Below are 26,535 nucleotides of genomic sequence, written 5' to 3' on the forward strand. Positions count from 1 at the left end.
GCCGTCCCCTAAGCTGTCTACGTAGACTGTCTCCGATGCTGGCCAGAATTGGAACACACCCTATGACGTGTTTTTTGAGGCTAAGCTTCTGCTGCTGGAATGTGGCGGGAGCCGTTTCGGGAGCCTAAAACGCGTCGCAGACGTCGGGTTTTGGACACCACTTCGTGTCCTACATGTCACAAGCTGTGCAAGCCGCAAACATGGCATAAACGCAAGAAAATAAACACATAAGCTTCTTTGGAAAAAAAAATCTCCTGACAATATTGTCGCGTGTTATTAACATAGCACTTGCGATAGGTGGTGTCCAAATCCACTCTCCAAAAACCGTTGTCCGTGAGCATAGAAAAAGGAAAGCATAGGAGAGGCCCCGGCCAGCACAAACGTATTGGAGAAAGTGTGGCAGAAGTCGCGTGCTGATTTTCACAAAGGACTACTAGGACCGGTACCCTACACGTCAACGTTACCATGGCAACCACGCCCCTGAATCTCTCGCTGCTGCTCTATTATAGGCCTCTGAAAAGTGAGGTAGGTTTTTTCAGCCTGTGTCTTTATTGCTGCAGATTCTGTTCGCGAGACAACCTGACTTTGAAGCGGGGGGTGTAAGCTTGAAAGTTGTGTTTTGGGTCTGTGCAGCAGCAACACACTCAAGTAATCATTGCGTGGGTCTACGTCGTCGTCTTCAACGTGCCACGGGAAAGCACAAGAGTGCGTCTGCTTTACTAAAACTGTTACAAAACTTTCGTAGGCTCTGTTCTGGCGCCCGTCGTAAACACACATTACCCGCGGCTCGTAGCAATGCAAGTTCAAATCTCCCTCCTATCTTCTCCGGCTATCTGATTGTAGGCGCAATGGCGCAACGGGAGATGGCACACCAACATGGCTGCATTTCCGGCTTCAAAAACACGACGTCAAGACCATAAAGTTTCTTACAATTAAGTAATTATTGTATTAAACTCTATGGTCAAGACCTCTCCTATTTTGTTTCTTTCCTGCATGCCCTTGAGTAATAAAAACAAATCTCGGAGGCTTCGCTTTTGGATGCTGGAAAGCAAAAATACGTCAGTACCACCATTGCTATCATCATCATGGTAGTAGTGACAAACATGTATTTTTTTTTTGCTTTGCACCAGCTTTGCACCATGCAAGAACACTCTGTAGAGCTGTAGAGTATGTTTGTCCTACCACAATAGGTGGTGTCCAAACCAAATTACGTACTATCGCGTGGCGTCCTCTTGAGTCCTTTGGATCATAAAGGTTCTGCCTTTGCTGGTCAAACGGGTCAAACGCGCCGGACGCAATTTATGAAGCCGGAACACTATAACACGACCAGCCAAGACTAGCCAAAAAAGAAGTCGTCAGCGGAGCCATTGTGGCGCTGTGGCGTTTGCCGGTTTCGTCTTCTGTGTACTACAAAGCTGACCGTAGCATGTTTTGAAACGCGTGACCTCTTCTCAGGTTAAGTGCAGATTTCCATGCAAATTTCCCTGACAAATTTATTCGGTTAAGCGTGCCCCGGTCACTGTAGTGTAGCTAATCTAGCCTATCAAAATTAAGTCGCCGTCTGCTCCTGTCAGTGTATGTGTGATGCAGACTGAAGCACGGCCTACTGAAGACAACTGCTTCGTGTGCAGCGTGTGCGGTATGCGAGAGAAGTACCACGTCGAGTGCGACGGCATCAAGCGTTTCGGTCTCAGGTTTCTCGAGAAAGTGTACTTCGTCAAAGACGGCGCGGGCGAAGATCTGGGAGGCTTTGCCGTCGGCTCGCACTGCTCTGTGTGTCGGCGCGCCGTCTGCCACGCGAGCGATTGCAGCGTCTTCTACGCGAAGCGGTTCTGCAAGGCCTGCTTCCTTCAGCACAGCTTGCAGTTCCCGCTGCAGATGAAACAGGCCTTCGGCAAATAAGGCGTCTGGCGGGCGAAGAAAACTTGGGCCGTCAGTGCGTGTTTTCTGTGTGCGCGCGGTACGTGTCACGTACGATTTGCATATCCGCGTGTTGTGGCGCCTTCTGGCGTGTTCGTGCAGTTTCGTGCAAAAGCTTTGCTCTTCGTTGCGTAGTTGAAGGGCGTAGCGACTGTACTACGTCACGGCCCCCAAGTATATCACTGTTCGCAGCTGATCGGCTTCTTGAACTATACGACTTCTGCAAGTGATTTGCGTCAGGTATTGCTTCTAATTTGGCGGCTTGGCACGTCAACGAACATGTTCAACTCGCCACCTCCCGCCTCCTTCAAAGTGCGTTATTGGGGGGAAATTTAGACAGGATACAGTTATATTAAGCCGAAAACGTCGCAAGACATTTAGTAAGCACATTAAAAATGATGACAAGAATAATGATACCATGGTTCGTTTCAAGCTTTATGTGAAAGTTAAATGCGCAAGTTTTGTAGGTGATATGCTTTGCGAAATATGTGTGCATCCTGAGGTACGCATAATTTAGGAGGTCTGTATTACACGTGTGATACAAGTTAGTGTGGCAAACCCAGACTTGGGACTGGAAGGAAATGCTGCTAAACATGTAAAAAACTTTGCCAGATAGGCGAGGTACAGTGCTCACGGAATGAAACGAGACAGCGAGTATTTGGTAGAACGCAGCATTTGTGCAGAGAACTCGAGAGTACCATGTCATGTCGCTATAAATCTGGTCACTAAAGGTGACTCTGACTCCACTCTAAGTGTACACACCAAAGTTACGTCGATGTGACACGAACTGCAGCGGGTGGAAACGCAAGTATGGGCATTAGTTAGCCCTAAATTGACGCGTTTCATTCCGTGAGCACTGTACATCTTAAAGCATGCTTTGTGTAGGCTGGCCCTGGGAACCTTATTGAGAAGTTCCTTTGTAATGCAGGCGTACCTGCACGCAGTGCGTGACCAGCCATGACTGAAGATGCACAGAGACGCCGCCGAGTGGCCGTGGTGGTCCTCGGCGACTTTGGACACAGCCCGCGCATGAACTACCACGCCTTGTCTCTCGCAAAAGAACGACTCGAGGTCGACGTGGTGGCCTACAGCGGTAAGCGTTATCAACGTTGGTGGGGCAGATAGTCATCATAAAAGCGTGATTAAGCTTACATGTTTATCGAGTATTTCATTATGTGTGAGTGAATCGCCTATGTGCATATGCTTTTAAATGTAGTGAAGATTTCTTTGCCCCCACTTTGCGGGTGCTATCTTGCTGAGCAGACAACAACTCGACCCACTGGTTATGGGTAAATGAGTGTGTGCCCTTGATTGGCCAATCGCTCAGAATGTGTTCATACCACTGTGACACCATAGTGCAGAAGCCTTAAGTGTATTAAAGGTCATACTTCTCTATGCATACATTTCTCACCAACATTCTTTGCTTGCCAAGCATCATACATCGCCTTCGTCTTTGTGACCCAGACAGCTAACAGCTAGCTGGCGATGAGGTTACGCTTGTGTCATCAGCTACTGCTGTTGCCTTGCTAACGATCCAACAAGCTTCGTATCATTTAGATTCCAACATTGCGTTGGAGCAGCATTTTGATCTGTTCCTCGCACGTTTATTCCAACGGCAGTTTTTAAAACTGCACTCACTCGGACCATCTGATGTCTGTCCATTATTTCCATCGTGGTCAGGCCTTCTTGTCAATCCCGCCCTTACCATATGACTAGGTAGAAACAAAACTTTGCCCACTGGCACCAGGCATCAAGAACCTGCCCTTGCACTAATATCCAGCTGGAAGCATCACACTCTACCTACTAATGTACATTCAGCTGGTGACATTCAAGCACTTCATATCCGTCTGGCGAGGCACATTACATTCACCTGGCCCTTGGAATCTGCATACATGCATGTATGTGTGTGTGCTCACTTAGGAGGGGACACATGTACGAAAATGTCTTTATTTTCAGACGTTTCAGCAAGGGTCTGGCCGTCAAATTAAATTTCATTCATTTCCCATGTTTTACATGTCAAAATTTATGAGGCACGCCATAGTGTGGGACTCCAGATTTATTTTGGCCACCTGAGGGACCTTTATCGTATACTCGAATCATGGCACAGAGGTGTTTTACAGCTATAACTGTTCTGGGATCACTTTTCTAGTAGTTTTAATATCAGCCGGCACCTGTCACAGTAATCCCAAAGTGTTTGCAAGCTAAGAAAGAAATTTAAACATTGGCCTTCACCATTGCAGCGAGCGGAACTCTTCTTTTGCTTTCTTCCTGCAATCATGCGAGCAGAAGTAGGAGGTGTTGGCTGATGTAGATCTTTCCTTGCACAACAAAGCCTTTAATCGGAGGGGAGCAAGGCGGAGGGATGCAGAAAAATAATTTTCCTCAAAGGGAAGCATGCCCCGCGCCCCCCCTTATTGAAAGAAATTTCAAAGGTGTTTCTGGCCCAGTTGTTCCCACATGATCGAGGCCTAGAGGGTTAATTTTATTCGTCAATTTAGCACTCACTGTCCTCACTAGATTTCTGCTTTTTGCATGTAATAGAAAGCCGCACAACTGCTGCGTGACATTTAGCAGCCTGCCCTTCCCCACATTTAGACACTATAAATATTTTCTCGAACCCACTATTCATCAAGCCATTCGAAATTTAATTCTTAATGCATTGCACTTGATTGTGTTTGGTTACAGAGAGCACAGTTCACAGAACACTTTGCAGTTCTGTTTGTAAAGCTGAAAATTGAGCAGGGAGGTAACTGCGCCAGAGCAGAGACATCTCGTCCAAAAAGAAACTGTTTCTACAGTCACTTCATAACCGAGACCATCACCCAGCCTCCTCAACGTTGCTGGCGTGAATGTGCCCTTATGCTTCTGAGGATTAGGAGTATAACGAGCCGTTATGTGGATGATCATGGTGCACTCACAGCATCAGTGTTGTCTCGCTATCAATGGCACACATGCAGCATGCACACAGGTAATTAAGAGGGTCTCAAAGATTCGGAGTGTGTCTAGGTGCAAAAGAACGAACTGAAGTGCACATACCGTCAATGCTCTGCTCAGTCGGCTTGACGGTAGAGCCAGGCCGGCATTCTGCCTTTCGCTGCCGGCGCGAGTGTGGCGTGCATACAGACTGGCGTTCCTAATTAGCTGTTAATATGAGTATATATGTGAGCATATAATGAGTTTATAATGATTATATATGTGAGTATATAATGAGTATAAATGTGAGTACATAACTTTATCTAATATTTCACTGGACGCCGACTAAAACCGACAGCATCTCGTTGGTGTCATTTTTTGCACCATCGAGATGTGATCTCGACAATGCCACTGATGACACACCGCAAGATGCCAGCATTGTGAGATACACTGTAGCTGCCAGGACGCTGTTCCTTCTTTCCAGCAGAAGTTGCCATGTGTGTGGTGTCGGGCCGATATGTTTCACCCACGTGTGGTTGAAGCACTGCTCCTAAGAGTTCGAAAGATACTCCAAACCTTGCTAGCGCTGTCGGTGCTTCGCTCTTTGTGAAACTGTTTTATTGGTGTTGTTTTTCTTATCTAGAATTGTTTACCCAAGGTTCCAGATGTTCTGCAGTGATTTATTGTATCTTTTGTTTGTCTCTGCAGGTTCCAAGCCTGGCCCTGACGTCCTGTCCAACCCGCACATCCACCTTCACCTTATGAGGGAGCCACCTGGTTTTCAGAAATGTAAGCGTAATGTGCTCAATGCGTTTTGGCTGCGTCTGAGGATTCAACGTTTCACATTCTTTCCACACGAGAAAAGTGTAAAATAAGGCAGATCGACATTCACCTATGGCTTTATCAACATCAAGTATATGTTCATCGAGCAGTTAATAAAATGGGCAAGGATCTATTGGCGAATAATGTGCGTGGAGCACCATGATATATCAGTGTACCCTCAGTTTGTCTATCAGCAAAAGACCTACAGTTAATTTCTTTTTTTCCTTTGCATGTTGAAGCTTATCAGTAGCAGCGTCATGTTTTTGTTTGATTACTTGTAATCTGGTTTCTCTTTCCATGATGTCACCTTTCTCTCACAATTTCTTGTTGCCACATGTGGTGTCGATACGAAATAAACAAAGTACTAGTTGAAAGTGTGGTCTTCTGCGTCCTTATCTTGCAGAGTTTTAAAAAAAATACAGGATTCAACGTCCTCAGACTGCATAGGGTGTTGTGAAGGATGTCGTAGGTGAAGGCTTCGTATTAATTATGGCCACCTGAGGTCTTTTAACATGCACCCAAAGCATGGTACTGCACAGTGCTCTTGCAACCCACTACAGTAGCTCAGTTCCTATGGTGCTGAACTGCTGAGCTCAAGGTAAGGGGTTCAATCCCCGCCGCCGCTCCCACATTCAGATAAGGGCGGAATGCAGAACCGCTCATGTACCGTGTATTGGGTGCACGTTGAAGAAACCCCAGGCGGTCAACATTAGTCCAGGCACCTTGCACTGTGGCGTTGCCTCATAATGAGATCTTCGTTTTGGAACGGACGAACCCCGAATTTGATTAGTTGAATTTAATAGTTGACATAAAAACTGTTTACAGCGCAAACACATGCAACCACAAAGTATAAGGGACAGGACACAAGCGCTGACTGTCAACTAACATTTTATTAACGGAAGACGGGTGCTTTATATAAGGGGAAAGGCAGAAGTGAAGGGGGAAGGGAGTGATACAATGTATCTTAGTATCCCTCGCCTTTTGTTAGTGTTTGTCTAGTTTTTTCGTTTTCTTGTTTCTTCGCGCCTGAATGCGTTGACTGCTGGCACGTTCGTTCATCGATGCGCATCGTCATTTTCCCCGATTGTATCACTCCCTTCCCCCTTCACTTCTGCCTTTCCCCTTATATAAGGCACCCGTCTTCCGTTAATAAAATGTTCGTTGACAGTCAGCGCTTGTGTCCTGTCCCTTATACTTTGTGGTTGCATGTGTTTGCGCTGTAAACAGTTTTTATGTCAAGTATGCACCAACTCGCCCAGAAAGAAGTTTTAATGAATTTAATAGCTTCTTCACATTCGCATCCATCAGTATGCAACAGACGCAGTCGGGAATCGGACTCGCAACCTCGTGCTCAACAGCACGATGCCATGGCCACTAAGCCACCACTGGCTTTTTTCACACTATTACCTTGTTATTCTACTAATTCCTTTGGCTTGCAGATGTTCCAAGGCTGGTGGCATATGTTCTAAAGGTGCTGTGGCAATCCCTAGCCTTGTTCTTCAGCCTGATGTTCCTGCCCAAGCCAAGCCATGTTCTTGTTCAGGTGAACCTAAGCTCTACTCTAAGCTAGACACAGAGCAACGAATTTCATTGTCCCGTTTCATATTGAGCATATACTCATTTCTAATTAATCAGTCAATCAGGGGTTATTGTGGTCACAACGAAAGTAACATAGGCTCTGCCTTATTGTAACACAGTTCGACTCTGATATAATTGCAGTGGTCTGTCAATGCTAGAATAAGCTGTGTTTTGCTTTCTGCTCGTGGCATTTGAAGATTAAAATTTTTAAGTATGTATAAGCAATCAGGAACGCTTATTCAAAGAGAACTGGCCTGAAATACTTCGAATACTGAATATTTCTTTGCCCAATGGAATCATATAGACTGAAGTGGGAAAAGAGAACAAAATAAGAAAATATAGGCAAAGAAACATCTATTAGAACATGTAACAGCTTTACACAAAATTATTGAGTTTCATTTTCCAAAGCAGCACACAAACTATGAAAGATGCCTTAGTAGGGAGCTCCGGATTAATTACAACTGCCTGGACTTTTAGTGCCCATTCATAGCATAGCACAGGAATGTTGTTTGCATTCCACTCAACTCGTAATACTGCAGAGCTGCTGCACAGAAGGATTTGAACCCATGACCTTGTGCACTTGCCAGACCAGTCATTATGAGTGGAGCATCATAGTGATGCGCTGTTGCTTTCAGTTTCTTAGGCCTACTCGTGTACTAACTCATTCTGTGTTTGACCAGGAACTGGCCAACTAGGCAAATCCCAAGAAACTGTACCTAGATAACTAGGTACAGTTTTCTGTGTAACTTAGCATATGAGTCCGTCGTAAACCTTGAATCAAATGTAAACCAGATAGCAACATCTACTTGTTTCATATCTACAAAATCCCACATATTTGTGTAACGCTACTTTTAAAAAATTACAGAAGGATAAAGATAGTTGGAGTGCATACAATAGGCATTGCCAACTCGTGACCAGCAGCTTACCGCTATCATTGAAAAGTGCACATCTATTGCATTCTACTGGTCTAGGACTAGCATATGGGGCAGAAACATGGAGGTTGACAACAAAGTGTAAGAAGAAGTTAAGGACCATCCTGCGAACAATTGAACTGAAAATGATAGGCATAATGTTAAGAGACAGGACAAGAACGTGTGGATTACAGAACAAACGGGGGCCATCCAATATTCTAGGTGATATTAAGAGGAAAAAATCGAGTTAGGCAGGACATGTGACACATAGGGCAGATAACCAGCAGTCTACGTATTAGAGTTATGAAATGAGCATTAAGACAAGTAAAGTGAAGTCGGGCATGGCAGAGAGCTAGGTGGTATGACGGCATTAGGAAATTTGCAAGCATAACTTGGAATCAGCTAGCGCAAGAAACAGGGTTACTGTAAATTGCTGGGAGAGGTCTTCCTGCTGCAGTGGACATACCTAACTAGGCTGATGATGACCATTATTTTTTTTCTCCTTTGACAGAATCCCCCGTCGGTACCAACACTACCGGTGGTGTGGTTCTGCTGCTTGCTAAGAGGCTCGGCACTCGTAGTGGACTGGCACAACTACGGCTACTCCATACTGGCGCTGGCGTTGGGGCCTGGACACCTCCTGGTCCGCATCTGCCGCTGGTGAGCTGCTGGTATCACTGTCACCGAACAATAACTTGGACTCGACGGGACCCACAGAAAAGTCAGAATACAGTGTAACCTTGTCGATGCAATCCCATTTGGTACGATTTCCCACCGCCAGCATTTGCAATTGTGAACGCAAAAAATGACCCACTACAGTTACCCATCTTTTTTTACCGGCTAATGTGTTCCCAAAAAACACGATCGTTCAACACTAGCATTCAATACACCATGAAACTACGATTGTCTGATGTGTTTTACAGCTACTAGATGCCATAAGAATAATCAAAGAGGCGAGGCACGCACAATTGAGATCAGTGGGCGTGTCTCGGGTCGCTCGGTCTCAGGTGACCGAGAGCATGTCTCAGGTTGCTCGCGCTTCACAAGCTCAACATGCAACAGCGTCTCATGTTGCAACTATTCTCGCCCAGTGGGCAAATCAAAACTTCTTGCTGAAATTCGAGGAGCGCAAACCTAAGCTTTGTGAAGCCGCAAGAACAACACGAGACTCTGGTCGCTTATGACCCTACAGCTCAGCACGAGCCGCAAGAACAACAAGAGACTCTGGTTACTTATGCCCCTACAGCTTGGCACGTGTCGATGTCTCGTGGCAAGAACGATTTGTGCACCACTTCACTTTACGTTGACGTCAAGTATTGTTGAGTCTGCCAAATGTTTCGGGTCGAACATTTTCCCGGTTAGTATGTTATCTCTCACGTTTTTTCCAATACGTATGAATGATGTTCTACTCTAATTGGGAGTCTGTAATGTCGGATTTGCCAGAAAATAAGTAACTTACAAGTATCCAAGAAAGGCTGTCATTGCATTGCTAGCTGCACATACACTTGCCGGCGGCATGTTCAGTTTACATCGCAACCGTTGTCGTGCTGTCACTACAGATAGACGAAAAGTACCTGTAAATACATGCACCATATCACCATCCCTGGAGTTACCAGGAGGGGGGGGGGGGGGGGGGGGGTCTAAGTAGTTGGTACAATGCTCCAATTTCCAGTGCACCTCTTCGTCATTTCACAGATGCATGGTTGGCTTCTATTTGCAGGTGTGAGAAAACATTTGGCAAGAAGGCGAAGAGCGCATTCTGTGTGTCTCAAGCAATGAAGCAGGACCTGGAATCCAACTGGAAAGTGCAGTGAGTCTGCCCAAGCTTCCTTTTCCTTTTCGACATCATTGAACAAGCTTAATCTCTTTAGTACCTGTGTAATTGAGATTCCTCAAATAGTGATAGATATAAAATTAAGTTACAAGTTTGGTCATTTCGGCTCGCTTCTTTCGTGCAATTAGAAAGATTTTGAGTGAGCCAAAGCACACTGTCAACCATTTTGGCTCAGTTGTGTCACTGACACTCCGGGGATTCTGCTGTGTTTGCAGATTATGAAAGCTTTATTTGTGGCATTCACCATTGATCTAATTGCAGCAACATTGTTGGGTAACTGAAGCAGCTTGTTAGGCAGGTTAGAATGGTAATAGTTGGGAAAAGTCATGTTGCCAGTGGCGACATTGTCTCCTGTGGTTAGAACTCTGGCTTTGTGCCATCTTCAACCCATGGTCTACATGCTCGATACCAGTCGTTACGGTTGTTTGTGTCTTTGTGTCAAATTCTACTTTCGTTCCTCTGTTGGTAACTGTCTGTAAATGTGTGCGTTTTCACTTATGTTCCAGTGTCTGTCAATGTGACACTTCTACTAAACAACTTCACTGACCTAAGCACTTTAAATGCTACTGCATATTAACTCGCATAATTGTTGTAGGTAATGTCTGTTCTAATGCAACAATGTTTGTCTGCTCATGTAACAAGCGATGATTTGGTTTGGGTCACATTTTATTAAGCTTCTGTAATTTCAACCTTCTGATAGCCTAGACAACGAAAAAATTGTGGTCACCATGGTATTTGAATTAATGTAAGAGACCATAGCTTGGAATTATTAATGCAAGTTGACTCTAGCAGTAAGCAGTGGTTAAACAAGGGAAGCCTTTCTCTGGCATGACTCTTTTTACGAGAGAGAGAGAAACTTTAATGACATTTGAAGAGATCAGTCTATACCGACAGGCCTGGCATGGCACCCCATGTGAGATGGGGAAGGAGGAAAGAAAGGGAGCGAGATACAAATGAAAACAAAGCATACACATGCACACAACAACATGAATGGTCTCGCACAAAAGTAATTTACGTAGTCTCACTAAAGCCTGTACACAGCAGGAATGCTAAAAGTGTTTTAGTGGGGCACAGCAGATGTCCAGGTCATTGCCACGGTTCAAGAACGTCTTGTAGCCAGAAGTAGCGTGTCGTGTCATATGCTTAAAGCCTTCTTCAAATCAGCCCTTGAGGTTGTCTAGCCATGTAGTAGAAAAAGTGGTCTACACCCTTGTCAACACTGCAGGCTGGACAGAATGGCATGCTGGATAAATAAATTTTAAACAAATTATGTCTCATACAAGCGACACTCGGGTGAATGCGATGAAGGCGCATATAATCACGCCTGGAAAGACAATGTGGCATACAAAAGTTGCACTTGGGGCCAAAATGAGTATGTGGTCCTTATTGGCTACTCTGCATCACACCACAAGCTATAGTACTGAGAACACCACAAAACAGCTGACACATGTGCCGCTGCGACACTTCTTGAAAGTTGGTATCAGGGTCAGTTGTATCGGGGTCAGTGGTATCAAGGCGACTTCGTTGGGGCAACCACTGACCAAGATCAAATCACCTTCTTAAAGCACTTGCTCTGACCAAAGGCTTCCTTTGTTTGACCCCAGCTGACCATTTCATATCTCCACCTTCATGTGGCCACATTGTCTTGTCTGGAAGGAAACTGTATGTGTTCAGAGGGCTTGACATCAAACCTTTTGTGAATCTGTAATGGTTCTTTGTTTTTCTTTCTCAGTGCCGACGTCCTCTATGACAAGCCCTCGTCCACATTCCAGCCGACTGCCATAGAGGAACAGCACACCCTGTTCCAACGTCTGGCCACAGAATATCCGGAGTTGGCCCATACCAGTGATTCATCAGACGAGGCTGACGGAGGAAACATCTTCACCCAAGCTGCGCCCGACTCCTATGCAGCAACTCTGAGACCCGATCGACCAGCTCTCATCGTCAGCAGCACCAGCTGGACAGGTCACTAAATTTTTCTTTATAGGAATACTGTTCGCCAATTTTTCCTTACTTAATTAGATTTTCACCTTGTCCACTTTTTTTTGCTAGATGAAGGTCCGCGCCTCTTAAACATTAAAAAAAATATGCTGGCAAAAGTCGGAACATTGTAAACAATGTACTATAACAGTAAGTAAAACCTTGTTAATTTGACCCTCATTAATTTGGAAAGACCTGATAATTTGCACTCGTCCTCTGGTCCCAGCGGGTGTACGCCTTATTTAATGGAATCAAACTTTCGTTAATTTCGACATATTTGGCCACACGCTGGTTAATTGAGACAATGCTCAGTTAGCGCAGGGCACTGTAAATGCGCAACACAAGAGAGCTAAAGCAGCGCCAGCGTCCAAGCGCAATGTAGCGGCGAAGTCCACATTGCCATAGTCATCAGTGGAAATCATGCATGAATTACAGGAATGCCAGAACGTTTTGTGCATATTTATGCCTTTAAAGCCTTTATTTGCGTTTACCACCACACATAACACGTCGTTGACGCATACCTTTGTAGCTGCATAGTTGCCACCCATGATTAACCATGGTGTCGAAACGAAACCATGGTAACAACCATGGTTTCGTTGGCAGCAATTGCAGTCAACAATAGTTTTGTTTTTACCCTGTGCGCGCGTCGCCCACATGCTACCGAACTGCGTAGTTGCCATCCATTTGACCGTGTCGATAGCGACTGCAGATTTGTTCGCAGCGGTTGCAGCAAACAGCAGTTTCGTCGTGACTCAGTGTAGTGGCTGTGTGCACAATGTTACAAACATCGTGGAAGGCATCGAGGATTAAGAACACCAGCTACATCATGATAGGTGGATGATTTGGCTCACTGGCAAAAGAATAACCGGGATGTGTCCACGGCAGTGAAAAGCACGTCTCAGATGAGGACACACGCCATGGCCGCGCTGCAATGCCTTTGCCACAGCAAGCACTAGTCAGTCATGAGTTGACTAGAATTGGAGCTGCTGCACTGCTTCTTTGCAAAATAGAAAGGGGATTTGTTGATTCATTCAGTAAATAAGAGCGTTTTGACGTAGTAAGCATTTGTTTAGTGTTTTCTTGATATAATTCGACATTTGGTTAATTGGGATGTCTTTATTTTTTTCGCTCCCATGAAATCCAAATTAATGAGGTTTTACCGTACTTTTTTCTACAAACCAGTCTCGGTTTCGGTAGCCATGACATTGTTGCGTCATGCCATTAGGATAAATTGACTCACTCTGTCGCCGTGGTTGCAAGCGTGTCCAGAAAAAATGCACACAGCGCTCCTCATTTTTTTTCCCATGAGTAACGCCATCATACGTAGCATTACTGCTACGCAGAATGAACAAGCTTTGCTCGCCGTCTCTACATCGCAGTAATATCAATGACGCCAGATTCAGTGTTTTGAGACCAACATCAGTGCCTAGTTAAAATATCTTGCATTTGTTTCCCAGCATGTGGTAATAGTTTCTGCAGCTTAAAACAAATAAATGTCAGTGCTCCTTTAGTGTAAGAATTTCTCCCACGAAAAAGAAAGAAAAGAAAGCAGAGCAATCTCTTTATCGTGCTCAGAAAGTCTCATGGTGTGCTGGTGTATAAGGAGACATTTGATCGTGTAACACAGGGATTTATCAATTAACCAACAAACAACACTCAGTAAAGTCTCATAATTGCTGGAACATGTCGCGAACTCTCGCCTGCAACGCTTTCCTCTCATTTTGCACCAAAGATGCTTGGTGACCATTCTGTGATGGTTCCTCTTACTTCAGTTTGCAAAGTGAATGAAGTTAGGTAAAAGGGGCACTAAAAAGAATATCTAAGTAGAGCTGAGCTAATGAAGTCGATTACTGTTAATTAGACCCTTGCGGTATGCCAATATTTGGTCAAGCTATCCAAGTGGTTGAGTTAATGTACAACTGCAAAATTAACCAATCGAAACCTTTTATATTGATTGACGTCTTCTGTAATGTCTTTTTGCTTCTTGCTCTTGGAGCACAACTCAACGAGCATTTTGAATTTGAGAATGTGCTGACTTGAAAGCACGACATGAGTACTAACAGAGACAGACAGACACACAGTTGTTTTAACATGTTCTCATATTTGTAGCTGTAAAAGAAAGGATAGAATGAAAGTGATAATATGCCACCCTTCCTTATACGCCACATTATTCTTGTAAGCACAAGCGATCAAATCACTTTGCACAGATGACAAACGGATAGATGGCGCACTCGCACACTTTTCTGCATGCAGTGAAGCCATGATGACCAATTTGTAAATCGCTTTTTTCCTTGTCGCATTTTGTTCGCTCTGTGATTTTGGTTTTGGTAATTGTGGGTTACGAATTGGTCATTCTTGCATCACTGGCTGCAGAAACGTGTATGAGTGCACCATCTGTTATATAGAAACCAAGGTTGAATAACGGGAGTTGACTGTAGTAGATTGCGCTTTTACAATACTGCCAAAAGAAGCCACCCTTACTCTTGTTGTAACGAAGTTGAAGGCGGAGCCATAATTACATTGTTGTAGCCATTACTTCAATATATCTAATATTACATGTACTGCAATATGAATCTCTACGGAGGTATCAAGGGGAGTTTCGCTTACTACACTATACTCATTATTTTGTTATATATTCCATATCGTTATAATGAGATTCGACAATGTTCTAAAGGAGCCAGAGATTGAAATGAAATAATTTCAAGTAATTTTACTGTCTCAGAACATAAATGCAAAAAAAAATGATTTGGCAGCCTTGTCATCACACCGGTACACCAGCGCTGGAGTTTTACTGTGGAACTGAAAAAAATATATGTGGAAGTGTGTGTTTTCTCTTCTTCTAATAAACCTATTACCGCAAAGTTAACAAAAATAGTATTGAACGGATACTTTGTCAGTCTGAATTTATTTAGTGTGTCTCTTTAACGTCCCTTTGAAGTTGCGTGCAAGACAAAGTGAGAACTTGTTACAGCTCAGTTCAGAGCTGTAACAAGTTCTTACTTGAAATGCCACATTGTTGTGCTGCTAGGAGATGAGCTCCACAGCCGACATAGACGTTTCACTAGTGCCTGCAAGCAACATTCCTTCCCCACCTTCTGTCATACCGGATCTGAGAGACCGCATGACGTTTACATTGCAAGCCCCGTCTATGTTTTTAATCTCTTCTTGCTGCAACGCCAGTGGTGGCGTTGTGAATTCTGCATCGGCCGATTTAACGAGCATCTCAATGCTCCTTTCTTATGCGCTTAATATGCGTGATAGAAAACATACTCTGCTGTCTTTTTTTTTTTTTGGTGTGTTGTATAGCCGTGGTTTGTTTCCTGCCTTGTTGTAGAGGACGAAGATTTTTCGGTGCTTCTGGATGCCTTGATAGGTGAGTCGAATTCTGTTTCTGTTCTCACTTCTGCTTGCGAAAACAAACCAGTGTGTACACTGGTGTGGTAACTCGTAGCCAACAGTGAAGCCAGATAAAGCATGGGGTATGTTGATTGTTATGTTTAGTTGAAAAGTAGAAGTAATCGGGTAAAAGGAAATGTAAGTCAACGAAAAGATAACTTGCTGCTATACAGTCTACGCTCATGCGCCCGGGTACAACAGACTTTTGGATATAATGGGCCATATTTCAACTTTAGTTTGCGCTACCTATTGTATTAATGCAACAAAGTTCGCTTTTAAAGGACCGTGCTACAATGGACTATCGGCTACAGCAGATGAAATTATCTGAAATTTTTGTCAAAATCTGGTGTATGAAATGGACGTTTGCCGTGTTGACATGTGCTGATGACTGACTTGTGAGGGTCAGCCAACGATCGCAGCTCAATATTGCGCACATGAGGGAGGAAGGCAGGGTGGAAGCACGCCATCTTTTTTTGTGCGCAAGGCACGGTGGAAGGAGACGAGGGAGAGGGGGGTTCTACTTCGGCACCTGCTGCTTACGGCGCGAGCGCCGTATATTGAAAGCGGTCTGCAATGTGGACAAAGTGCGCCCAGTGCCGGCAGCTTCATATGCGGTGCGCTTTTGATAATAAGTTCACATTGACACGAGATACAGCACAAAAGTCAATTCGCTCACTGCTGCTACCGTGCTTCCTCAATCCAACATTTTTACAGCAACTTTTCGCTGTCATCGAGTGAGTTGTGTTCACGTTCACCTGTGCATGACATCGTGCTTGTTAATGTAGTTAGTGAGTGAATGTTTACAACTTCACACGGCCTATAAAACTACTATCCTTACTTCGTATAGCTGTCTACTAATTTGCTATTGCAATCGATGCTTCACCTCACGGGTGAAACTGCGACTTTTTGTTTGCTCTTTACTTTGGACATTCATCACGCACTCTTTGCAATAACCTTATTACACATCGCGACGAAAGGTTCGAAGGTGAGGAGTTTCGGATATTACGGACTTTGGGTAAAACAGACATCTTTTGTCGGATTATCAGGGTCCATTGTAACGAGAGTCGACCATCTCTCCCATATTATATGTGTGGTGTTTTTACCAATTAGCTACTGCTAATTCCATCTGTCTGCCCACATTCGTTTCCCTTTACTTTTCAATGTGATTAGCATTCTTTAGGGACTTCACCCACTTGTCGTGGTTTCTTAGTGGCTATGGTGTTGGGCTGCTAAGCACGAGGAGGTCACAGGATCGAATCCCAGTCACAGCGGCCGCATTTCCATGGGGGATAAATGCGAAAACATCCATGTATTTAGATTTAGGTGCACATCAAAGAAGGTGGTCCAAATTTCCGGAATGCCCCACTACGCAGTGCCTCATAATCAGATCGTGGTTTGGGCGCGTAAGGCCCCATGATTTAATTTTAACTTCACCCAGTTTTCAGTATGTCCGTTTCTCCTCGGCTAACCTCTTTCGTACCACCTTGTAACAGCTGTGGGAGCTCAAAGAGGAAGAAGAAGACTGTAAACGTTTATACCGTTTTCATTACTCACCATCACATTCATCAGCTGTGCCCAGAAGTAATCTACAAAATTATACTCTGCCATACTAAATGGGCTATCAGCGTAAAACGAAACGTAAACAGCAGAGCACGTAGCCAAACCATAGCTGAAGATATACTGCGCGTTATGCAGCCATCACCATTGACAGGAGGGCACGTCCAGTTTAACCACACATTCTTCCATGCCATTGCTGTCGGAATAATTACCTACTTTGAAGAATGTGTAATCGTGACTGAAGAGCAGGCGTTTTCTTCAAAAGCGTGCTGTCAGATTACAGTGGCTTTGTAATCAGACGTGCAGGCAGTGGCACACACGAGGCACTTTATCTGTAAAGAAATCTACAGCCATTGGTTTTGATGAAGACACAGGAAAAAGAAGCCTGTCATTAAGAAGTAATGAGGTTGAGCAATGCCTGTAAAAAAAAAAAAATTTAAGTGCATTTCTTGCATTCCTGCAGAGTACAGCACTCGCAAGGAGCAGGGTGACAGTGGCCTCCCAGACTTGTTCTGCATCATCACCGGTAAGAAAAATTGCTTTCCATACTTTGAAACATCTCGAATCTCTTCTGCTGGTGAAGTTTATAATGCAACATCCCCCAAAAGCTAGTGTTAGCCTTATTAGTGTATCCGTGCTTCAGTTTATAGTGGGCCTCCATTAGTCCAAACTCCCAGAGAAAGCAGATTCATTATTCAAAGTTTAATTAAACATAGTAAGATGCAGAATGGCACATTGTTATATGAGCAACAACTGTAATAGAACAACCTGACTGACAATATTCCAACGCCAGGATCTTTATGAGGTCCCATTTCAGTTACGGGTCCCATTTCAGTTACGGGGCCCATTTCAGTTACGGAGTTCACTACGGGACCTCCTTCTGTGTATACTTATCAGGTATTTATCTCCGTTTTTGTCATGAATAAACTGATTCTCATTCTGTCGGCCTGAGGCAGTGATGCCAGTTGAGGACTGGTTTTGACCACGGGCTTGTGTTAGAGAGACACCTAACTTACTATCCAGGGAAAACACAAGGAATACGGGAGATGGAAATTCAAGTCGATGAGCAAAACGAGAACAAGGTGAAAGCAGGAGCCAACATTTTGACAAGTGGACTTGTCTTCTTTAAGGCGACGTATACGTCACCTTGAAGAACACTACTATATGTCTTGAAACATCTATATGATTGGACTTGCGCTGCAAGTTTGAACAGTATGTGTAAAGGGCTTTAGTGAAAAGAGTTGAAAGCTAGACAGCTAGGTGTTTGCTCTTTGTGTCAAGTGCACCGTCATGAAGCATTTTTCGCTTTTGTTGTTGTTCGCATTGTTTTACATCAGGCTACTTTTTCGAGTGGCTGAATAAGGTGCTTTCTAAGTATGCTATGCATTGCCATAATAGTTCTGCGGAAAGCCAAACGGTGGATGGAAGTAATTAATAAAGGGAAAAATGAGACATCCACCCAGTCGTAGCAATTGCTACAAAGGAAACCCATATGGGTTCCTCGAAAGAAAAGCCTTTCTGTTGAAGAAAAATTAGTTCTGGTCAAGGACTCGAACCCGGGACCACTGCTTTGGGTGGTGGTCTTTTCGGTGGGTGTCTCATTATTCCTTTATTGATTACTTCCCTCTACCTTGCAGGTTTCCGCAGGACTATTATGTCAAACTACTGCCTTTGCTTCGACTTCGCCCTGCCATCTGCTAGCCGCCTGGTTAGTTCAGAGGGTAGGGTGGCTGCCCTGGAAAGGCAGTGGTTCCGGGTTCAAGTCCCGGACCAGGACGAATTTTTCTTCAGTTGCGGCGCTTTTATTTCGAGGAACCCATATGGGTTTCCTTTGTAGCAGTTGCTTTTCCCTTTATTATGCTATACATTGAATACTAGTTGATGTTTCCATATCTGACGTTCCTGTAAGAGAGTCCTCCCACATGGACGTTGCATTCTGTAAGCTTGACAAAACTCACTGATGAATTTAAATTCTTAATCCATTTGGAAGTTGTACGCTTTTCGTGGTTCTACTGATGCAAGCGCAAGAAGTATGGGGAAACTAAATTGTCACGGGACAGAATTAATTGGTGCCTGAAGGGATTACCGATGAGCTCTTCGGTAAAAATGGACTGCATCGTGATTATCAGACAGTTGGAGACTGAAATTGACAAGTTTCGAAAATTTTTACTGTGCCGTGAGGGTCGAAATAGAGAAAACACCTCGAAATCTGCGACGTCGCCCTGGCATGTGGGCACTGGGGCTTTAGCACGAAATTCAGAACGTGCCAATTTCGCCTTGACGACACACCTCTGAGAAGTTTTTGCAGACGGCAATGTGCGCTTGTGCAGGCAAGGGTCCACAGAAGGACCACTACCTGTCTCTGATTCGTGCCAACCCGCTGGCACACGTGAAGTTCTTGGCGCCCTGGCTGTCGGCTCAGGACTACCCCAAGATGCTTGGTGAGTGCAGACAGGCGCAGTAAGATGTGGATAATGTTAACTTTATGGCAGCCCTGGACATGTGCCTGTGTTGCATTTGCAAGGTTTCTCCTATCTATACGAAACAGCAAAACCTGAATGTAGAAGACCACAGTCCTTGTTTGTCTATATTCATTACTGTCAGTTGAAGAGACAAAAATGTTTGTGAGAAACTATGCCGGCCAGTTGCAATGATGTGACAATGCCTGGCAATATTGACGAAATCCTGTGAGAGAAAAGGTTTGTGAATTCGTCCTTTCATTGCAGAATTCGGTGCATTCTTGCAGAAGAGAGCAGCACCAATTTTAGAATTCCTAGCTCCTTGTTTAATGACTAACTAGTGTCATGTAGCCTCTGTAATGCTATTACTAACACTAACACTGCCTAATAACAATGTGGGCTAATTGCTGTGTGCTCTCTCTACTTTGCATAGTGTAATGTTTAACGTGATTGGTTACTGACCAAAAAGCCTCAGAGGGGGCTGCAATGAATGTTAAAAAGTTGACCTCAAGCACAGTTAGCGAAAAGTTTTGTTTCCATACGAAGCCCAATAAATGCAATAAATGGTCGGTTTTCTGACCGCTTTGCTTAATCTCTTAATCGTGTTCTCAAAGGGTGCCCTGAACCACCCTCCTCAGGCTTGATGAAATAACATAGTCCACGGGTAGCATACATTGCTGTGAACGTCTCAGCCAAGTTTTGCTGTCGTAGGCGGTGCGTGGAGATCGCAAGCGGAATGCGAAGTCACCTTTCTCTCAAACGCTCTCTTTTCAAACAGAAGCTTGCTCCTCACTCTCTTCTGGACACTTTATTTTGTAATAAAGCGGATTCCTATATGTGGCTGCGATTAGTAGCTGCGATCGGCTACGCAGCGTAGATACCGTGGCCGCCGCAGGGTGCCGCCACGAGTCCACTGGCTAAGTGCACTGTGGCTTGTTGAGGACAACCATGTTTGGCTTACATTTAGCGTGTTGTAGGCACCAAATTCGAAAGTCACGTGGTGTCTACATTAACACCCAAATAAACATTTGAACTGCATACCATGGTGACATTTAGAAGGCTGAGTGTTGTGGGCGTGCCCCATTCCGCCATAGCCTTCACACTGCAAGGCATAGAAGAAGGAAAGGGAGCACAGCGGAAGCCATATTTCATTGCCGGTAACGCCGCGTCTGCTGAACACATTGAAGTACTTCTTGCGGCAAAGTGTTCCTGAAAAGCCTATTTTCACATCAGATGCCTTTCTCCACATCGTCAAAAAGTGGTTCAGGGCCCCTTTAAGTATTCTTGTGACAGACTTGAACCTGGCTTGTGCACTACTGGCTCGATTGTTCCAGGCTCTGCTGACCTTGGGGTCTGCCTTCACACCTCCTCGAGCAAACTGGACCTGCCGATGAAAGTCGTCGACATGTTCGGTTGCGATCTACCCGTCTGCGCTATAGACTACCCGTGGTGAGACAGCTCTTTCCTATTCACACTGAGAATAGGATAGATTGCCAGGCATAAGGTTTTGGAATTGTGGACTAGAGACGGCAGTCACTTGCAGCGGCAACATGTTTCTCAGTAGTCAACAGAGCGGTGAAATAGGGCAAATCGTTTCTGCAAATTCCCACAAGGTGGGGGAAGTGTCGTGAAGGGGAAAATTGTCATCCACCCGAATGTTGCACAAAGCTACAAAGAAAACCTGTGTGAGTTTTTCAGAAAGAAAGCTTTGTAGTTGAGAAAAAATTCTCCCTTGTCCGGGATTTGAACCAGGGACCAGCGCCTCTCCTGTGTGGTCGCCCTGCCATCTGAGCTAACCAGCAAGCTAGCAGACCACGGCACGAAGGCAAATCTATCAACAACTTGAAGCATAGGGACACGAAATATGGCAGAGCAGTTTCACGGAATCTCACAAGGTGGAGGAAGTGTTATGAAAAGGAAAATTGTCCTCCATCCTAATGTAGTACGAAGCTGCAAAGAAAACCCATACACTTTTCTAAATGCAGGAAGGTGGACAGTCAGCTTATCATCGTAAACTTTCAACTCCCAAGTTCTTTCATAGAAAAGTATTTCCTAAATTTTCGTTACTCTGCCCAATTTTTGTCTCTAACATTCTTGTTAAAAAAACCTATGTTCATTGTACGGTTTATCGCTTGTATTCAAACTCCAAGACGTCAGCAGTGAGCTTTCATCAGTGTGTGTAAAAATCTACAGTAACAATAATCTCCACACTCATGACGCCAAAATGAATGTAAAGCTACAGAAGAATGGGCACGAGTGCATAAAGCCAGCAGTTACTTAGGGAACGAGCTGATGCACACGTCTCATTACCATGCGCAGAGCCTTGAAAAGCAATGTGCAATGCAAACGAGTACCTAGCACTTGCCCTTGGTAATGTCGGAACAAACTGGCGGGACTTTGAGGTTGGGGAGATTAAAGTAAGCCCAAATAATGTACCATGAAATACGCTAAAATAGCCAGAATCGTGAAGTGGAAAGAGTAACCTAAACAAACTGAAAACCTCACGTGTGTGTGCCCATTAACCAGCACTCGGGGCCCAACCAACGAGGTTGGCCCCCCAACATGTTCAGTTGAAATCCATCACCAGAATGCTGCAGTGGCAATTTTTTTAGATGGGCAAGTTACGTTAGTCTCACTTTGTAAGTCAACCAATGAAAAACCCACCATGGTTGCTCAGTGGCTGTGGTGTTGGGCTGCTGAGCACGAGGTTGCGGGATCGAATCCCGGCCACGGCAGTCGCATTTCGATGGGGGCGAAATGTGAGAACACCTGTGTGCTTAGGATGAGGTGCACGTTAGAGGACCCCAGGTGGTCAAAACTTCCAGAGTCCTCCACTGCGGCGTGCCTCATAATCAGAAAGTGGTTTTGGCACGTAAAACCCCATAATTTAGTTTTACCTTTTCTAACCAATGAGAATAACAACTTCGCCGCGTAATGTGCAAGTGCAAAAGCTGCAGGACTCGTTTGTCAAAGGGACGCTGAAGTGCGATTTAGGTGGAGCTGTATTATTACATTATGTTTTTAAAATACACACTTACCTTGAGAGGAGATTCAGTGAAAACCAGAAAGGATGCAGAAATCAAAGCTCGGTGGCAAACGCCGTACCTTATGGTTGGCGCACCAGCAAACTGTGACCGTTAAGACTTTGCTGGCGTTTGCCTGGGTCGAGTTAATTTTTTATTGGTAAGGATGGACTTCATTGTATTCTACAGGAGCCAGAGGCCGAACTCGGCACGTGTTGAAAGCACTCCCTGTACCACAATGGGCCAAATACAAAAATAAACACCTTGAAGTTCATGCATCACATTGATATACCGGCTCAAAACTCATAAAGGGAAAAATTGGCCTTTACGTTCTCTTCTAGTAAACAACTCCTTACTGTGAAAATTAGCAAAATGGAGTTTCGAAAGGATACCCTATCTGTCTGAACTCATCTAGTTTTTTCTGTTTAGCGTCCTTTTAAAGCAAAAGAACTTGAATGGTCACCAAGATTTTCATCAAATTTGGCTGAGAAGTACTTCTGTTTGGGCGAGTTGGTGCAACATGTTGCTATTTTAAACGATGTGAAAAGGCGAGGGAAAAGCTACGTGTTCACACAAGATCAGTGCTCTACATAGCACTGGTCCTGTGTGTATTTACATCTTTCTCCTTGCCCATTCATGCTGTTTAAACTAGCAATTTTGTCAGATCTGTGGCATCTGTACGGTGATGAAAGATTGAGTGCTGTGATTGCGCTTTGTGGTTGCAGCCTGAGGGAGCTAGTCAAGCCGGGAGAGACGGGCCTTGTGTTTGAAACCAGCAGTGAGCTGTGTCAGCAGATATGTGTGAGTACTGCAAGTCGGCTTGCGTATGTTCCACTGGCGTGCGAGTGCGCGGGGGCGTGCAAAAGTGTAATGCATTCATCTCATTTGAATGCGTTAACATATAGTTCAAGCGATATAAAATGCATGAAGCTTGGAGATGTGCTTGACACATGTACTATACGAGACCATAAATGAGTTTAACCTTGTCATAACGAACGCAGACGTAATCGATTGCCGGATATAACAAAGTAACTCTGAAATATATCTCGACGATATCAGGATGTAACGAATACTAAATGCTTATAACAAACGTTGAATATAACAAAGAGGGTGTTGCGGCGTATGCAGCAAAGTTTGATTATATTGACCCACTAAGCCGAAATTAGGAATTGTATAAGCCTACAGTGCCTATCTGTCAATGTCTTCCTCTTATGCATCTCTGCTGCCTCTGCCGCTCTCAAAATCACTTCTTATGAGCAAACTGAACTGTAAGTGATCTGAACGCATATGCTGAGCATACACTGCCTCTCATTTAATGCATAGAGAGGGTCTCGACTCCTTCGGCAGGTTTGATGCCTTCAGGTAGCAACTGAGGGTTTAGGGCCAGTTGCCTTCTCCCAACCTCACATAGCCCGAGATAGAAAAGGATGTTCTACATCCAATGCCATTGCCATGAGTTGTGCTGGCTAACATTCCCAGGGCTAGATATAGTACACTTATACGACTACCCAAGAAAGTGGATGGGAAAACGGCAGTGCAGTGGTTCACTTGGCTAGACCATCGCTTGTGTAATGTGAGGACATAAGCTTAGATTCCACCTGCAGCAGCTTTTTTTTTTTTTTTTCATCCACATTTGTTTAAGTTTACTTCAAAATTTCTCTACTTCAAAAAAGAACTGGTAATGTACAAATTCTACATTTCAGATAAAGAACTGGTAACTTAACCTTATGCTTTCCTGAATTTCCTTGTCTGTTGGCTTCATAAACGTGCTGTTATCTACCAGCACTTCTATATACCCTAGTAGGCAGTACTTATGCTTGTGATTGACCAGCCTTTACACAAGTCTTTCATTTACTGCGGAGTGAGCTGAGGAGATGAAGCCATGCCTTGCTCCATGCTTTCTGCTCGGTAATAACATTGGCTTGTGGTAAAAGAACAGTCATATTTCTTTTTATCTTTAGGATACGCCGTATTTCAGGGCCTGTTTTAGCAGGCAGAGCATAGCTGTTGGAATTATAAAAAAAGGAAGGCAGTCAGCACAGGCTGGTTCAATTGCTCATGCGCCTTCGAAACATAGCGTAGGTTAGGTTACGGTCGGACATCGGGTCCTAAGCCTGATTCTCGATGATACACTGTGCTCTGAACCATTGTTGAAACCTGGCCAGGCATGTGTACCCAAATTTACAAACCTTTTTCTTTCGTAAGGCCTATTTGCTATTGGCGGGTCACGTTTGCTAATAATATGCGTGACATCACGATTGACAGGCACTTGCACTTACGGACATTTATAGCGTAAGAACTTTATTGTGAATACAGGCCCTGATCACTGCAAAGCTGTAGCAGAAACTGGCCCAGACGACACTTGTGACGGTCACCTTATGTGCCTTGGCCTCCATCTTCTTTATTTTTCCAAATATGTGTTGCTTCACTGCTACGTGTGGCAGATTTCTTATGCTTGGAGGTAAAACAGTGCAACTTGACAAGAACAAAAAGGAAAGAAGAATAAACACGCACTGGTGCTGACTCGCAATTCAACTTTTATTGCAGGCCTAGCAATATATACATATCTCATATACCCACCAAAAGCAACAAATTAAATGTAATCGCACCCCCTACAAATGTGGTCTCACAACAAGGCTTCCTACGGTCACATGCATGTTGGAAGCCTTGCCAAGGGATGCTGTTTCTTTCTCAGTTAAAGAGATTGATAAAGGACTGATTTGCTGCACCTTTGGTCTTTTGAACATCATATGCTTCGATGATAAGGCGACATTTACTAGCCATGACTCTGGCTTTGTGTTTGCCGCAGGACCTACTTCAAGGATTTCCAAAGCCAACAGAGCTTCTCGACTCACTCAGGGCCAACGTCCAGAAGTGGCAAGCTGTACGCTGGGATGACAACTGGAGAGCAGTCGCACTTTCCAAGTTTTGCAGTACCTAGCTCTTGCCAAATATGTGCGCTGTGTGTCTCGGGACGGGTCCCGAGACCAATCAGAAGATTGCCATCCAGAGCCAGGGCAGTGCGTGCTTAATTTGGCACCTCTGCTCACTGCTGCTCTGGACCGGTTATTTTACTGTGCAGGAAGCAGCAGTCCTGTACTGAATGCATTGAATCTTTCCTGGAGTCCTTCTATTTTCGCATGTGAGCATTTAAGTTATGGGAATTGAGCTTGTATGCTCCGCACTGGGTGATCTTCTTATCTTCAAAGTATTTTGTTTGAAACAACATATTTGTTGGGACCAAGGGTGCCTTTATTGTTAATCACAAGTGACTGTGACCAAAATAAATATACCCTTCTTCAATTTAATAGTTGCACTTTTCCTTTTATGTTTTAACTGCATGTAGTACACCATTATACACTGTTCAAACTTTACGATTACCTAATACTTCTGTAAAACTCATGTAAACATTGTAATGTTTCATTTAGTAAGCTGCAGACTAGCGTATATCATATTTGTCCACTTCAGAGGATGTAATAGATGCAGTTTACAGAAGTGGGACATCTGTTTCTTGTGCAAATTCGATATCACAAATATTCAAGCCTTACATGCTTATTGATTCCTATAGATTTTTGCACCGATTGTGGTTCATTGAGGTTCATAACCAAAACCCTGCTTCCAACAGTAGGTCACATTTAGTTTCTCTAAGTGTAACAAATTTAGGTCAAATCAAACCTGGAACTGTCTAATTAGCAAATTTTTGCATTTCACACATAGGTAATATGAGTAGGCAGCAAACCTGAGTTGGTGCTGGAACACCATCTCTTGAAACATTGAGAGTAACACAGGGAATGATTCACACTGCCTCACCTTTCAAGGAATTACTTTCAAGGTGCCCGGGACAAAATTCTCTCAACTGAAGAACCAAGTGAGGTCTTATTCAAAATGGGTCATGCACATGTCTCTGATGCTGCCCCTGCTGCACCAAGCTGCTTGATGTGTCAACGCTCTAATATGAACAGAGATATTGTGAATGTGATGCTTGTACCTTCTACGTTGCTGCCAAATACCCGAGTGGGTTCTTCAGCAGAAGGCAGAAGTGTCTGTAATGTTCAAAACGTGATGGATACGACGTCACTTTTCACCGCTATCAGTGAACGAAAGCATGTCCGTCGAGACTAGTCTTCGTTGCTCCAAATTAG

At 44.3% G+C, this 26,535-nt stretch overlaps 2 protein-coding genes across 7 annotated transcripts; both read left to right on the forward strand.

Moving 5' to 3' along the window:
- The first annotated feature begins 465 nt into the window (after nt 1–465).
- LOC139049305 (cysteine-rich DPF motif domain-containing protein 1) lies at nt 466–1,902 on the forward strand. Its single transcript, XM_070524682.1, has 3 exons — nt 466–525; nt 634–705; nt 1,591–1,902. The coding sequence occupies exons 1-3, from the start codon at nt 466–468 to the stop codon at nt 1,900–1,902; spliced, it is 444 nt and encodes a 147-aa protein (XP_070380783.1).
- Alg1 (ALG1, chitobiosyldiphosphodolichol beta-mannosyltransferase) lies at nt 1,301–25,701 on the forward strand. Of its 6 annotated transcripts, none has more exons than XM_070524143.1 (13): nt 1,301–1,455; nt 2,849–3,013; nt 5,542–5,622; nt 7,095–7,198; nt 8,656–8,804; nt 9,865–9,954; nt 11,711–11,943; nt 15,293–15,331; nt 17,375–17,437; nt 19,242–19,352; nt 20,705–20,819; nt 23,119–23,194; nt 25,203–25,701. In XM_070524143.1, exons 2-13 carry the CDS (start codon nt 2,878–2,880, stop codon nt 25,332–25,334), a joined length of 1,329 nt encoding a protein of 442 aa, XP_070380244.1. In that variant the 5' UTR covers nt 1,301–1,455; nt 2,849–2,877; the 3' UTR covers nt 25,335–25,701. The 6 variants fall into 6 exon arrangements, with proteins under 6 accessions (XP_070380244.1, XP_070380249.1, XP_070380245.1 ...); XM_070524148.1 differs by having other exon boundaries at nt 1,358–1,455; nt 2,865–3,013; XM_070524144.1 differs by lacking the exon at nt 1,301–1,455 and adding an exon at nt 1,821–1,960.
- Nucleotides 25,702–26,535: the final 834 nt, after the last annotated feature.

This window comes from Dermacentor albipictus, chromosome 8 (assembly GCF_038994185.2).
Source record: "Dermacentor albipictus isolate Rhodes 1998 colony chromosome 8, USDA_Dalb.pri_finalv2, whole genome shotgun sequence".
Taxonomy (NCBI): domain Eukaryota; kingdom Metazoa; phylum Arthropoda; class Arachnida; order Ixodida; family Ixodidae; genus Dermacentor; species Dermacentor albipictus.